Below are 12,543 nucleotides of genomic sequence, written 5' to 3'. Positions count from 1 at the left end.
AAAAAAAAGATCAGAAGTTCAGTAGAGCTAGACAAAAACAAAAAGATAGTTAAGAAAGAAACAAAAAGAGAAAGAAGACAAGAAAAGAAAGGAAAACGCACATTCACGTATTCCTAAAATAAAAAAATTATAAGAGGAAAAAAATTTAAAAAAAAAAAGAGAGAGAGAGAGAGACCACTCTGGGTCAAGTTAGTGAGATGCTGCCTCAAAAGCAAAATTTAAACAAAAGGGAGTTGCCATGGCTCAAGTAGTAGAGCACCTACCTAGCAAGTACAAGGCCCTAGATTTCATCACTGGTACAACATGATTGATGACAATGGTGATGATGATGATGATGATCATAAACTGAGCCTTCAGTGTTGGCCTTGCTCTGTTTTCAGTGCAAGTTAGTGTAGTTGTCCTCACTTGATCTTCACAGAATAGCTAATAATAGGCCGGTACGGGAGTGATTGAGCAGAGGAGTAAACTGAGGCACAGAGTTGTCCAACTACTTTAAAAGAGGCAGAGTTAGAACCACGTGTTGGTGGCTCATGCCTGGAATCCTAGCTTCTCAAGAGGCTGAAAAGTCTATGAGACTCTTATCTCCTACTAGCCAGGAACAAACAAACAAACTGGAAGTGGAGCTGTGGCTCAACTGGTACAGTGTCAGACTTGAGTAGAAAAAGATAAGGGAGAGTACAAGGTCGAGTTCAAGTCCACCAAAAATAGTAATAATAAAGAAAGAGACGAGGCAGAATCAGGACTTGGTTCCAGGTCCCCTGAATTCAGAGCGCATGCTCCCACTAGCCAGGCCTGGTGACACCAGAGTGGAATCCAAGGCTCTTGTTCATCCTTGCCGTCCCCAGTGGCACAGGTCATCCCAGGGCACCATGTCCTGGAATGGCACACTTGTGTCTGTCCATTAGCAGGAGGGGCAGATGCCAGGGCTGTGTGGCAGGGCTGCATGAGAGGCAGCAGCTGCTGAAGACACCAGAGGACTCTCTGCCCTGCTGTGTGGGAGGAAGACCCACAGGATCACATGGTCAGGGGACCAAGTACTCTGTCTTTTTTTTCTGGTATGTGTGTGCCAGTACTGGAGCTTGAACTGGAACATCCCTTGGGTCATCCTTTGCAAGTGATATTTCTGGCATTCTTGATCCCCTTGGCTGGATCTCCTAGTTGCCAGTGTCCCCTGATCTGATCCTTGGCTTCCTCTTGTGTGACATGGAGATCAATCTCTCCCTGTGTGGTTGGGGGACCACCTCCAGTGACGACAGCCTTTCCTCCAGGTCGCAAGGTCATCTGTTTGGTGGGAGCAGGAATCTCCACATGTAAGTGTCCCCTTTTCCACACCTGGGGATGGGGAAGCTGTTCCCAGGGGTCCAGCTGGGAGGGTCATGGAGGTACAAATGGGGGCCACATTACTGAGGGGTTGTCTCCTGGCCCTTCACCCCCCCCCCAGCCGCGGGCATCCCTGACTTCCGTTCTCCAACCACGGGCCTGTATGCCAACCTGGAGAAGTACCATCTTCCTTACCCGGAGGCCATCTTTGAAATTGGCTACTTCAAGGTGCGCCTATAAGAAGGGGAGGGGTCGGGGGTTATCTTGCCCCAGGCCTCCTCTCACCTCCTCTGTCTTCTACAGAAACATCCAGAACCCTTCTTTGCCCTCACCAAGGAGCTATATCCAGGGCAGTTCAAGGTAAGGAGCTTTCAGACAGGGTAGTTGGGGGGGAGGGAGAGGGCAGGCAGAAAGAGAAATGGGAAACCCCACTCTGAGTCATTAAATGCATGCTTCAGGTTGCCCCCCCTGCACTCCTTCCTGGTTCAACATGGCCTGCAAGCCTCACTTTCCTCATTTGTCAAGCTTTTGACAATCTCAGGCTTGTTAACAAGGCACAAGTGAGCTCAGGCTGCAGTTTGGAGCTCAGACGCTGCCCCGCTATGAAACCAACTCTGCCCCTTACCTGTATTGGGGCGCTGCTTCCTCCTACCCCCCACCAGGCCACAGTTATGGTGGCATGACCAAGAGGAGAGTACCCACGTGGCTTTCTCCCCACAGCCAACCATCTGCCACTACTTCATCCGCCTGCTGAAGGAGAAGGGACAGCTCCTGCGCTGCTACACGCAGGTAGGCCCCGCCCTGCATCTGGCCACGCCCACGTGCAGGACACGCCCACCCCACCTTCTCACCTCGGGTCCTCACCACACCTCCAGCAGCCACACCCCATACTTACAGCCACGCCTCCCGGCCATGCCCTGCCCCCCCCCCATGCCTGTGGCCTGCACTGAGCCACACCTTCTCGGCCTTGGTTTCATTTCTTTTTTTTTTGGGGGGGGGGTCCGGTCGTGGGGCCTGAACTCGCCTGGGCGCTGTCCCTCAGCTCTTCAGCTCAAGGCTAGCGCTCTACCACTTGAGCCATAGCGCCACTTCCGGCTTTTTTCTTTTTGCTTATGTGGTGCTGAGGAATCGAACCCAGGGCCTCATGCATGCAAGCAAGCACTCTACCACTGAGCCACCTTCCCAGCCCCTTGGTTTCCATTTCTGTAAAACAGAGACCTGGACAGCTTCACCATGGGATCATCTCAGCTTGTCCCAAGCAAATTGTGACAGGACCCTGAATCTGAGGGGGAATGCCATGGGAACCCTAAGACGGTCCCCATTTCCTATTGGTGCTCACAGTGTGGTTGAGCGTGACCCACCTGGCACCAGATTTCCTAATGGTGACTTGAGGTGACAAAAGCCAGTGACAGGGGCAGTTAAGTGAAGATACACTTCACAGTACAGACATGTGCTGCAGGTTTAAATACACAAAGATCTGGGGATAGGGGAACTAGCCATGCATAGTTAAACCCCCACAGTCCTGGGCCTTTCCAGTGGTCAGGTGGTCTGACAGCCCACTGTGTCTCAGAATTAGCCATTTCCCTCAGTATTGGGACTTTAACTCAGGGCCTGGTGGAGGGCTGGGAGGCCCAGGCCTTTAGATGTCTACCAGTAATCCTTCACACCACAGGATGTGTCCAGATACTTGTCACTTGCTTCCCTTCTGTCCTCTCTCCCCTGCTCTTGCTTCTTGAGGCCTCTGCTCTCTTGTGGCCCTTGAGAACAGTGGCTCTCTCCTGATTCTCCTTCTGCTCTCCCTCCAGAACATTGACACCCTGGAGCGAGTAGCCGGGTTGGAGCCCGAGGACCTGGTGGAGGCCCATGGTACTTTCCATACGTCACACTGCGTCAACGCCGTCTGCCGGCAGGAGTATGGGCTGAGCTGGATGAAAGGTGAGGGGCTGGAGGTTATCATGAGGCCTGCAGGCTGGGTCCCACAGAGTTGGGGCTCCCTGTGTCCTCCTCACTCTGTAGCTTGGGAGCTGGCAGGTGCAAGGTGGCAGTGGAGGCCTGGTTATCATCTACAAGCTCAGCCATCTCGAGGGCCAGGCTCCCTAGCTCTGTGTCCTTTTATATGCTCTGACTTCAGCTTCGTTTTTGTTTTATTTTGTTTGTTGGTCATGGGGCTTGGCCTGGGCCCTGTCCCTGAGGTCTTTTGCTTAAGGCTAGAACTATACCACTTTGACCGACAGTACCGCTTTTAGTTTTCTGGTGGTTCATTGGAGATCAGAATCTCACAGACTTTCCTGCCTGAGCTGGCTTTGAACCGAGATCCTCAGCTCTCAGCCTCCTGAGTAGCTAGGATTATAGGTGTGAGCCACCAGCTCCCAGCTCCAACTTTGATTTTTGATGATACTGAGATTTGAGCTCATAGGGTCATACTTGCTCGCCAGGTGCTCTAGCACTTGAGCCATGCCCCCTGTCCTTTTTCAAATACATTATGATTTTTCCTGGCCTGAGACTGTGATCCTTCTTCCTATAGCCCCCTCCTTAACTGGGATCACAGACATGCACTGCCTCACCCCAGCTTTTATTTGTTGAAGTCTTAAGGACTTCTCACCCCACCACCACTACCTCCCCAGGCTAGCCTTGAACCCTGATCCTCCAGAGCTCAGCGTCCTGAACAGTTAGGATCACACGCATGAGCCACTGATGCCACCTATAAATTGGGAGTTTGATTGAATTTGTATGGACTTCAGTTGTGAAGTCACATTTTGACTGCCATTTTGAACAATACCAGCCAAGTCGATGGCGAGGGAGCTGGACTCAGGCCAGGTGAGGGATGAAGACCAGCAGCAGGGCTCAGAGTTGCCATCCCCGTTCACAGAGCATCAGGAGCAACAGCCAGCCAGTGCCCACGGGTGTCATGGCAGTGAGAGCCTGATCCATCCCACAGCCATTGTGCAGGGTGCAAAGCCCACTATTGCCCAGCAAAGAGCCTTCTCTGACTCTCTTTATGTGTCTGGACAAAGCCACTGGTGTCTCCTGGAGACAAGGCCAGCTATGGCATTTACAGGAGGTCCTCTGGAGGAGGGCCTCGCCGACCGCCCCCAGCCTGCACCCTGGGCTGAGGATCCTTGAGTGGCACACCACGCAGCTGGGGTGACATACAGAGAACACCCCATTGTGTGTCATGGCCGTCCTCACACGCACAGAGTAGATGCTCTGTGCACACTTGTTGAATGGAAAGGAGGAGGCCATTGTCCTAAAGACCCAGTGAGGCTGGCGCTGTCACAGCCCCAAGGCTGGGAAGCAGCTGGGACAAAGGTTTTGTCCCCTCTCAGAATCATCTGTGTGTCCTTTCCTGACCCAGGGTGAGCAGGGGGGACCCCGGAGGCCTGGCAGGGGCTATCTTTCTCAGGGTGTCTCTGCGTTTGTAAGCTTCTCACAGTCATATCAAAAGCCACCCCTGGACATCTGGGGGTGGCAAGGAATAAAGGGTCAGCTGTAAAAGAAGGGAGGTCTTGCTCAGGGCGGGTGGCTTACACCTGTAATCCTAGCTACTCAGGAGGCTGAGATATGAAGATCTAAGTTCGAGGCCAGCTTGGGCAGGAAAGTCCATGAGAATCTTTTATTTTATTTAACTAATTAATTAATTTATTTTTGGTGCTGGTCCAAGGGCTTGAACTCAGGGCCTGGATACTGTCCCTGAGCTTCTTTTGCTCAAGGCTAGCACTCTACCATTTGAGCCACAGTTCTACTTCTGGCTTTTTGGTAGTTCCTTGGAGATCAGAGTCTCATGGATGTTCCTTCTAAGACTTTGAACCTTGATCCTTAGATCTCAACCTCCTGAATTGCCAGGATTACAGCCATGAGCCACTGGGGTATGACTTTCTATGAGATTCTTTTTTTTGGGGGGGGGGTCCAGTCGTGGGTCTTGAACTCGGCCTGGGCGCTGTCCCTCAGCTCTTCAGCTCAAGGCTAGAGCTCTACCACTTGAGCCATAGCACCACTTCTGGCTTTTTTCTTTTTGCTTATGTGGTGCTGGGGAATCGAACCCAGGGCCTCAGGCATGCAAGGCAAGCGCTCTACCACTGAGCCACCTTCCCAGCCCCTCTATGAGATTCTTATCTCCAATAAACCACCAAAAAGCCAGAAGTGGAGCTGTGGCCCAAGTGGTAGAGTACCAGACTTGAGCAAGGGACAGAGTGTAGGTTCTAAATTCAAGTCCCAGTATTGGTGGGCATGCGCGCGCACACACACACACACACACACACACACACACACACGAAGTCTTCCCCAAGGACACACACACACACACACACACACACACACACACACGAAGTCTTCCCCAAGGATACCTACCCCAGGAGTTCGATGGTGGGTTAATGTACGAGAAGGGTAGAAATGGCTATACCCACCCCAGGCCCCTCACACCTTCCATCTGTCCCTCCCCCTTGCCAGAAAAGATCTTCTCAGAAGAAATCCCCAAATGCGAGAAATGTCAAAGTGTGGTCAAGCCTGGTGAGCTGTCCGGCTAGGGACAGGCCTGGGGGTGGTGTGGGGATGGGGCTTAGGGTTGGGACCCCCCCATCCCTCCCCCACTGATCCTGCTCTTCAACTCTCCTGGGGAGAGGAGAGTTCTGTCCTCCCCACGAGCTCCCACCGCCCCTCAACTCCCACCACGGTGCCTGGGGTCTGCCTCCCCTCCCGCCTATCCTCTCTCTACCTCTCCATTGATTGTGTCCAACTGTCTCCATGTCTGTCCATGGGTCTGTTGGTCTCTGCCTCAGACATCATATTTTTTGGTGAGAACCTCCCAGCACGCTTCTTCTCCTGCATGCAGTCGGTAAGTGGCCCCCAGAGCCCTGCAGTGCCCCGGGCAGGCGGGCTCCCCCTCCTCCCTCCATGGCCCTGGCTCCTGAGCCCTCACCGGCCACTCCCCACAGGACTTCATCAAGGCTGATCTTCTCATCATCATGGGCACCTCCCTGCAGGTGCAGCCCTTCGCCTCCCTCATTGGCAAGTAGGTTGGGGCTCTGAGCTGGAAGTGGGGGGGTGCCTAGGGATCGGGGAGCCAGGACAAAGTCTGACCCCCAGCTCCCCACCCCAGGGCATCGCTCTCCACCCCACGCCTGCTCATCAACAAAGAAAAGACGGGCCAGGTGAGTCCGGAGGGGAGGGGGCTGCCCTCACCAACCCTCTGCCTCCTGCATTCCATCCCTCCCACCCGTCAGGGGTCTGGGTCACCTTTGGTCATTCTGGAACCTTTTGATCAAGTGACTGTCCCACTGCAAACCTGCGATGAAGGGTAGAGGTGACTCACGCCTGTCATCCTAGCTGCTCAGGAGCCTGAGATCTGAGGATTGAGGTTCAAAGCTAGCCCAGGGAAGTAAAGTCCATGAGACTCTTATCTCCAATTAACTACCAAAAAGCTGGAAGTGAAGCTGTGGTTCAGGTGGTAGACCACTAGTCTCAAGCAGCAATGCTTAAAGGACAGCATCCAGGCCCTGAGTTCAAGTCCCAGGACCAGTGCGCACACACACGCACATGCACACACACATACATACAACCCATCTCTTTTATGTGGGAAACCAGAAAGAGAAAATGCTCAGTGATCCACTGTGGGCAACACACCCTGTCTGGGTTCCCCAGTTGTCCCCTCTATACACAGAAAGAAAGGAAGCAGGGTACACTCAAGACAGGGCCCTGACCCTAAGCTGGCCTCCTCTTACCTCCCATGCAGACAGACCCCTTCCTAGGGATGATGATGGGCCTGGGCGGAGGCATGGATTTTGACTCCAAGAAAGCCTACAGGTAAGAGGGTGGGGCTTGGGGGAGGAGGAGGGGAGAGGGCACCCCAGAGCTTACTCCTGTCACAATGCAGGGATGTGGCCTGGCTGGGTGACTGTGACCAGGGCTGCCTGGCGCTCGCTGACCTCCTGGGGTGGAAGGTGAGGAGTCCAGTGACCCCAGCCCAGCCCCCCACCCCCTAGCCCATCCACAGGAGGTCCCAGGACCCCAGCCTGTGCCTCCTGTGGTCCCCAAATGTGTGGTGACCTATGACTTCTGTGAAATCTCTCCTCATCCTCCCCCTCACCCCCCCCCAACTTGCAGAAGGATCTAGAAGACCTGGTCCGGAGGGAACATGCCAGCATAGATGCCCAGTCGGGGTCAGGGACCCCCAACCCCAACCCTACTTCTCCCAGGAAGTCACCACTTCCTGCCAAGGATGGGGACAAGACCACAGGGAAGGAGGGGCCCCAGTGATGGACACCAGCCCCCAAACCAGCACAGCCCCTCCAACCTGCAGCTTAGGTCTGCAGGACTCAGCACACCCCCTTAGTCTCTTAACCACCACTCAAAACTGGGGTTCCCAGCTGTCTCCACTTCATCCTGGCCAGTCTCTAACACCCACAATCGCTAACCACCCCCATAAGGAACAGCCTCCCTTAATCTCTAACCATTTCCAGGGGTCAGGGGGACCCCCCCAACTTCTAACTGTTCCAGGACAGAGGGCTGAGGAATCCTCCCACTCTACTCTTCCCAGGGACTGGTAGCCAAGTAAACCAATGCAAATTTACCCCGGTTTTCTCAGGGGTGGGGGGCTCTGAGCCTAAAGGGCTCCCCAGTGGCTGCCTCCAGTTCTCAAAGTGGGTGCTGGGCCCCCCTTCTCCCTTGGGACCCAACTGCCACGTGGGGATGGGCAGAAGATACTGCTTATTGGAGATAAATTAAAAAGCGAAAGAACTAAGCCTAAGATGTGTGGCCTCTTCCTTTCTGTGGGTACCTAAGACATTTGGGCAGGGGCGGGCCTGGACCCTGACTGTCTCCAGGCTGGGAGAAGAGCCAGCAAGGCCCCCTACTAGTGGGTGGGGCCTCCTCAGGAAGGCTGGGTACAGATTCCCCCCCCCGCCCCCCCCCCGCCCCGCCTCTTCCCCTTGCACCTCGCTTCCTCTCTAGGGAGTGCTTTCATTTCCTGCTACCCCGCCCGGAACAGGTAGGCCCCCAGGGACCCAGCATCTGGCATACTCAGCTGGCTTCTGGTGACAGGCAGCTGCTCCATTCAGCCTTGCCTGGCATCACCCATGTCCATCCATCATCGTCCCCCCTCCTTCCCCCCCTGCCCAAGGGCCTAGGTGGACATCTTCCTCCTCCCCCCCTCCTTCCCGCTCTCCCCTGTATGGCACACCTGCCCCTGCCCTCTGCCCTCTCAACACTCCTATTCCAGATTGCTGGCCAGCAGGCTGATTTGTTTAGCTGTTTATTATCAATCTTCCACAGGGAGCTGTGGGCTGGGATCCCACAGAACAGGGGCCCCCTCTGTTTTCCAGCCTCCACCCAGGACACTGCCACCAGGGCCTATGTTCAATAATACTGGATGGGGGAATGGATGATGGATGGATGGATGGATGATGGATGGATGGATGGATGGATGGATGATGGATGGATGGTAATCCATCCTATGGATGGATAGGTAGATGGAAGTTAAAAATGAATAAATGGCCAGGCACCAGTGGCTCATGCCTGTAATCCTAGCTACTCCGGAGGCTGAGATCTGAGGATGGCGGTTCAATGCTAGTTGCAGCAGGAAAGTCCTTGAACTTTTCGTTTCTAATGAATGTCCAAAAAGCCAGAAGTGGAGCTGTAGCTCAAGTGGTAGAGTGCTAGTCTTGAGCAGAAAAAGCTCAGGAACAGTGCCCAGACTCCTCTGAGTTCAATACCAAAAAAGGGGGGGGGAGGGGGAGGGAAAGGGAGAGGGTGAGGGAGAGGGATAAAGGAAAGAAAGAAAAAGAAAAAGAAGGAAAGAAAAGGAAAGAAAGAAAGAATATGTCAAGCATGGTAAGGAGCTATGGGGTTCCTGCTTCATCTCAACCTTACCTCCTGGATCTTCGTGTCCTGACATCCAGCAAGTAGCCATCCACCCTTGGAAAAACTGGGGGCCTCTAGGCCCATTTTGATTGGCCAGGCTTTCTGCCTATGAGCATACATACTTAGAATATTACCCCTCCTGGAGCAGCCTTGCGTTTTATCTTCCTCCTTGCCACAGGCCACACCATGTCTCCCTGGCTTCTGGTACCCTGAGGATGGCTGAGCCAGATGGCCCAGCTGGAGGACAGGTCCCCACCAGGGGTCAGAGGTGAGGGCTCCTGCCCCCAAACCCGCCACCCCACTTCTTCTCCCCCCCCCCCCGTCAGCCTCTGTCCCTGGGCTTCCCAGCCCCTGTCTACTCTGATTCCTCATCCGGGCCCTGCACGTCCCAGGCTGTTTCCTCTACAGACAAATGGAGCAGGCGAGACCCCTCGAGGGACCCTGGGCATCCCAGTGCCACTTCTGCACCTGCAGAGGGGATGGGGGGTGTGGCAAGTCCCAGATCTGGATGTCCAAAGAGCTGAGGACCTTGTGCAGCTGTGGCCACCAGGGGTGAGTACATACAACTCGGGAACCAGGCTCACAGCCTCATATCACCTTGTATCAACAACATACCACCAACTGGGAAACCCCCCCCAAAAAAAATATTCATTCAAGTAACAGAAATCCCCAGGAGTCAAGGAAATTTCTCTTGATTCAATTTCTTGGATTTGTCTTCCAGAGTGTTTGATATAGAGCCATTTGTCTTGTTGGTGTAGACAGAAAGGCAGCAGCCCCATGACCTCATGGCCAGCTGCCCAGCAATTCTTCCATTTCCCAGGGCCTACAAATACACACCAGGCAGGAAAAAGGGAGACTCCCATGAACCTCTAGGTTTTTTGTTTGTTTGTTTTGTCAGTTGTGAGGCTTGAACTCTGGGCCTGGGCACTGTCTCTCAGATCTTCAGCTCAAGGCCAGCGCTCTACCACTTGAGCCACAGTACCCCTTCTGGTTTTCTGGTGGTTAGTTGGAAATAGTCTCACTGACTTTCCTGTCTGGGCTGGCTTTGAACTGTGATCCTCAGATCTCAGCCTCCTGACTAGGATTACAGGTATGAGCTACCGACGCCCGGCTAAGTTTTGTTTTTGGTTTTTCCACCTCTTGAGTATAAGTGGACCCTGGGAAGCAAGATTTCTTTTTTAATTAAACTTATTTATTTGTTTGGTGGTTATCAGGCTTAAACTGAGGTCCTGGGCACTGTCCCTGAGCTGAGCACTCTACCACTTGGAGCCACAGCTCTACTTCTAGTTATTGACTATTTAATTGGAGGTAAGAGTCTCACAGGTACTTCTCTACCTGTGCTCACTTTGAATCTTGATCCTCAGTTCTCAGCCTACCCAGTAGCTAGGATTACAGACCTGAACTACCAGCACCTGGAAAAATTTTTATTTGATTTGATTTTACATTTGCCTGGGGCTTGAACTCAGGGCCTGTCCCTGAGCTTCTTTTGCTTAAGGTTAATAATACTCTACCACTTGAGCCACAGAACCACTTCCAGCTTTTTCTGTTTATGTAGTACTGGGGGATCAAACCCAGGGCTTTGTGCCAGCTAGACAAACACCTACCACTGAGCCACATTCCCAGCCCAAGATTTTTATTCCAAATTCATTTTGTTAGGTTTTTTTTTTTTTTTTAAAGAGGTAGCCGAGTAAGAACAGCACCACGCACGTGGTATTCAGGTAAGGGGTAGACCTGCTGGGACCAGGGCAGGTTGGCTCCATGCGGCTGGGAAAGGCCTGGGAAAGACCTGAGAAGGACAGAAAGCTGGGAAAAGAGGTGGGAAAGAGAGAGAGCTGGGAAAAAGAGCTAAGAGAGCTGGGAAAGCGCTGCGGAGAAGAAAAGAGCAGAGAGAGAGCTTCTGTGTCTGGGCTAGGCCTTATCTAGGGTATGGACAGAGAAAGGTGTGGCCACATCAAATTCAGATGTGACCTCAGAGGATGCAGATGTGACCTCTTCTAGGTGTACCAGTTGCCTAGGTAACGCAGGTACTGGGTGGGGACTTTGCTGCAAGGAGGGTGGAGTCTTCTCGCCACCCAGGAGCGGACCTTACACATTTGACCTTTCTTTCTTTCTTTCGTTTTGTTTTTTTTGGGGGGTCCAGTCGTGGGGCCTGAACTCTGGGTCTTGGCACTGTCCCTGAGCATTTTTCACTCAAAGCTAGCATGCTTACCACTTTGAGAGACAGAGCCACTTCCAGTTTTCTGGTGGTTCATTGGAGATAAGAGTCTCACAAGCCAGGTGCTGGTGGTTCATGCCTGTAATTCTAACTACTCAGAAGGCTGAGATAGAGGATCAAGGTTCAAAGCCAGACAGGGCAGAAAAGTCCTGTGAGATATTCTTTCTCTCTCTTTCTTTTTTAATATAAATCATCCTTCTATTTATTTATTTTGTCAGTCATGGGGCCTGAACTCTGGGCCTGGGCGCTGTTCCTCAGCTCTTCAGCTCAAGGCTAGCGCTCTAACACTTGAGTTACACCACCACTTCCAGCTTTTTCTGCTTATGTGGTGCTGAGAAATCGAACCCAGAGCCTCATGCATGCAAGGCAAGCGCTCTATCACTGAGCCACCTTCCCAGCCCCCAGGCTGGCTTTGAACCGTGATCCTCAGATCTCAGCCTCCGGAGTAGTTAGGATTATAGGCGTGAGCCACCAGCACCCAGCTCTGTGAGATTCTTGTTGCCAGCTAACCACTAGAAAACTGGAAGTGGAGCTGTGGCTCAAAGTGTTTGAGTGCTAGCCTTACGCAAAAGGAGCTCAAGAACAGTGCCCAGGTCCTGAGTGTTTAAGCCCAGAACTGACAATAAAAAGAAAAAGAGGGGGCTGGGAAGGTGGCTCAGTGGTAGAGCGCTTGCCTTGCATGCATGAGGCCCTGGGTTCCATTCCTCAGCACCACATAACCAGGAAAAGCCAGAAGTAGTGCTGTGGCTCAAGTGGTAGAGTGCTAGCCTTGAACAAAAGCAGCTCAGGGACATTGCCCAAGCCCTGAGTTCAAGCCCCAGGACTGGCAAAAAAAAAAAAGAAAAAAGAAAGAGAAAAGAAAAGAAAAGAGATGGGGCTGGAAAGGCAGCTCAGTGGTAGAATACTTGCCTTGCATGCATGAGGCCCTGAGTTCAATTCTTCAGTACCACATAAACAGAAAAAGCTGGAAGTGGTGCTGTGGTTTAAGTGTTAGAGCGCTAGCCTTGAGCTGAAGAGCTCAGGGACAGTGCCCAGGCCCAGAGTTCAAGCCCCATGACGAAAGAAAGAAAGAAAGAAAGAAAGAAAGAAAGAAAGAAAGAAAGAAAGAAAGAAAGAAAGAAAGAAAGGAAGGAAGGAAGGAAGGAAGGAAGGAA

The 12,543-nt window shown here is 52.7% G+C and overlaps 2 protein-coding genes across 6 annotated transcripts in view; both read left to right on the top strand.

Annotated features, from left to right (window-relative positions):
- The window catches only part of Sirt2 (sirtuin 2), a 15,011-nt gene extending 6,954 nt beyond the window's left edge, over nt 1-8,057 (top strand). For both annotated transcript variants that reach the window (XM_013026336.1, XM_013026334.1), the window contains 12 exons: nt 1,269-1,310; nt 1,442-1,548; nt 1,624-1,680; nt 2,041-2,109; nt 3,126-3,255; nt 5,767-5,826; nt 6,096-6,151; nt 6,252-6,328; nt 6,416-6,467; nt 7,049-7,119; nt 7,190-7,256; nt 7,420-8,057. In XM_013026336.1, the coding sequence (XP_012881790.1) occupies nt 1,269-1,310; nt 1,442-1,548; nt 1,624-1,680; nt 2,041-2,109; nt 3,126-3,255; nt 5,767-5,826; nt 6,096-6,151; nt 6,252-6,328; nt 6,416-6,467; nt 7,049-7,119; nt 7,190-7,256; nt 7,420-7,572 (941 nt within the window). In that variant the 3' untranslated portion in view covers nt 7,573-8,057. The remainder of the gene's footprint in view (nt 1-1,268; nt 1,311-1,441; nt 1,549-1,623; nt 1,681-2,040; nt 2,110-3,125; nt 3,256-5,766; nt 5,827-6,095; nt 6,152-6,251; nt 6,329-6,415; nt 6,468-7,048; nt 7,120-7,189; nt 7,257-7,419) is intronic.
- Nucleotides 8,058-8,255: 198 nt separating this feature from the next.
- Nucleotides 8,256-12,543, top strand: part of Rinl (Ras and Rab interactor-like) — a 10,735-nt gene continuing 6,447 nt past the window's right edge. For all 4 annotated transcript variants that reach the window (XM_013026303.1, XM_013026302.1, XM_013026301.1 and 1 more), the window contains exons 1-3: nt 8,256-8,302; nt 9,353-9,442; nt 9,567-9,726. In XM_013026303.1, the coding sequence (XP_012881757.1) occupies nt 9,390-9,442; nt 9,567-9,726 (213 nt within the window). In that variant the 5' untranslated portion in view covers nt 8,256-8,302; nt 9,353-9,389. The remainder of the gene's footprint in view (nt 8,303-9,352; nt 9,443-9,566; nt 9,727-12,543) is intronic.

The sequence above is a fragment of the Dipodomys ordii genome, unplaced genomic scaffold (genome assembly GCF_000151885.1).
Source record: "Dipodomys ordii isolate 6190 unplaced genomic scaffold, Dord_2.0 Scaffold92, whole genome shotgun sequence".
In the NCBI taxonomy this organism is placed as follows: Eukaryota; Metazoa; Chordata; class Mammalia; order Rodentia; family Heteromyidae; genus Dipodomys; species Dipodomys ordii.
This window is presented reverse-complemented; position numbering and strand designations above follow the sequence as displayed.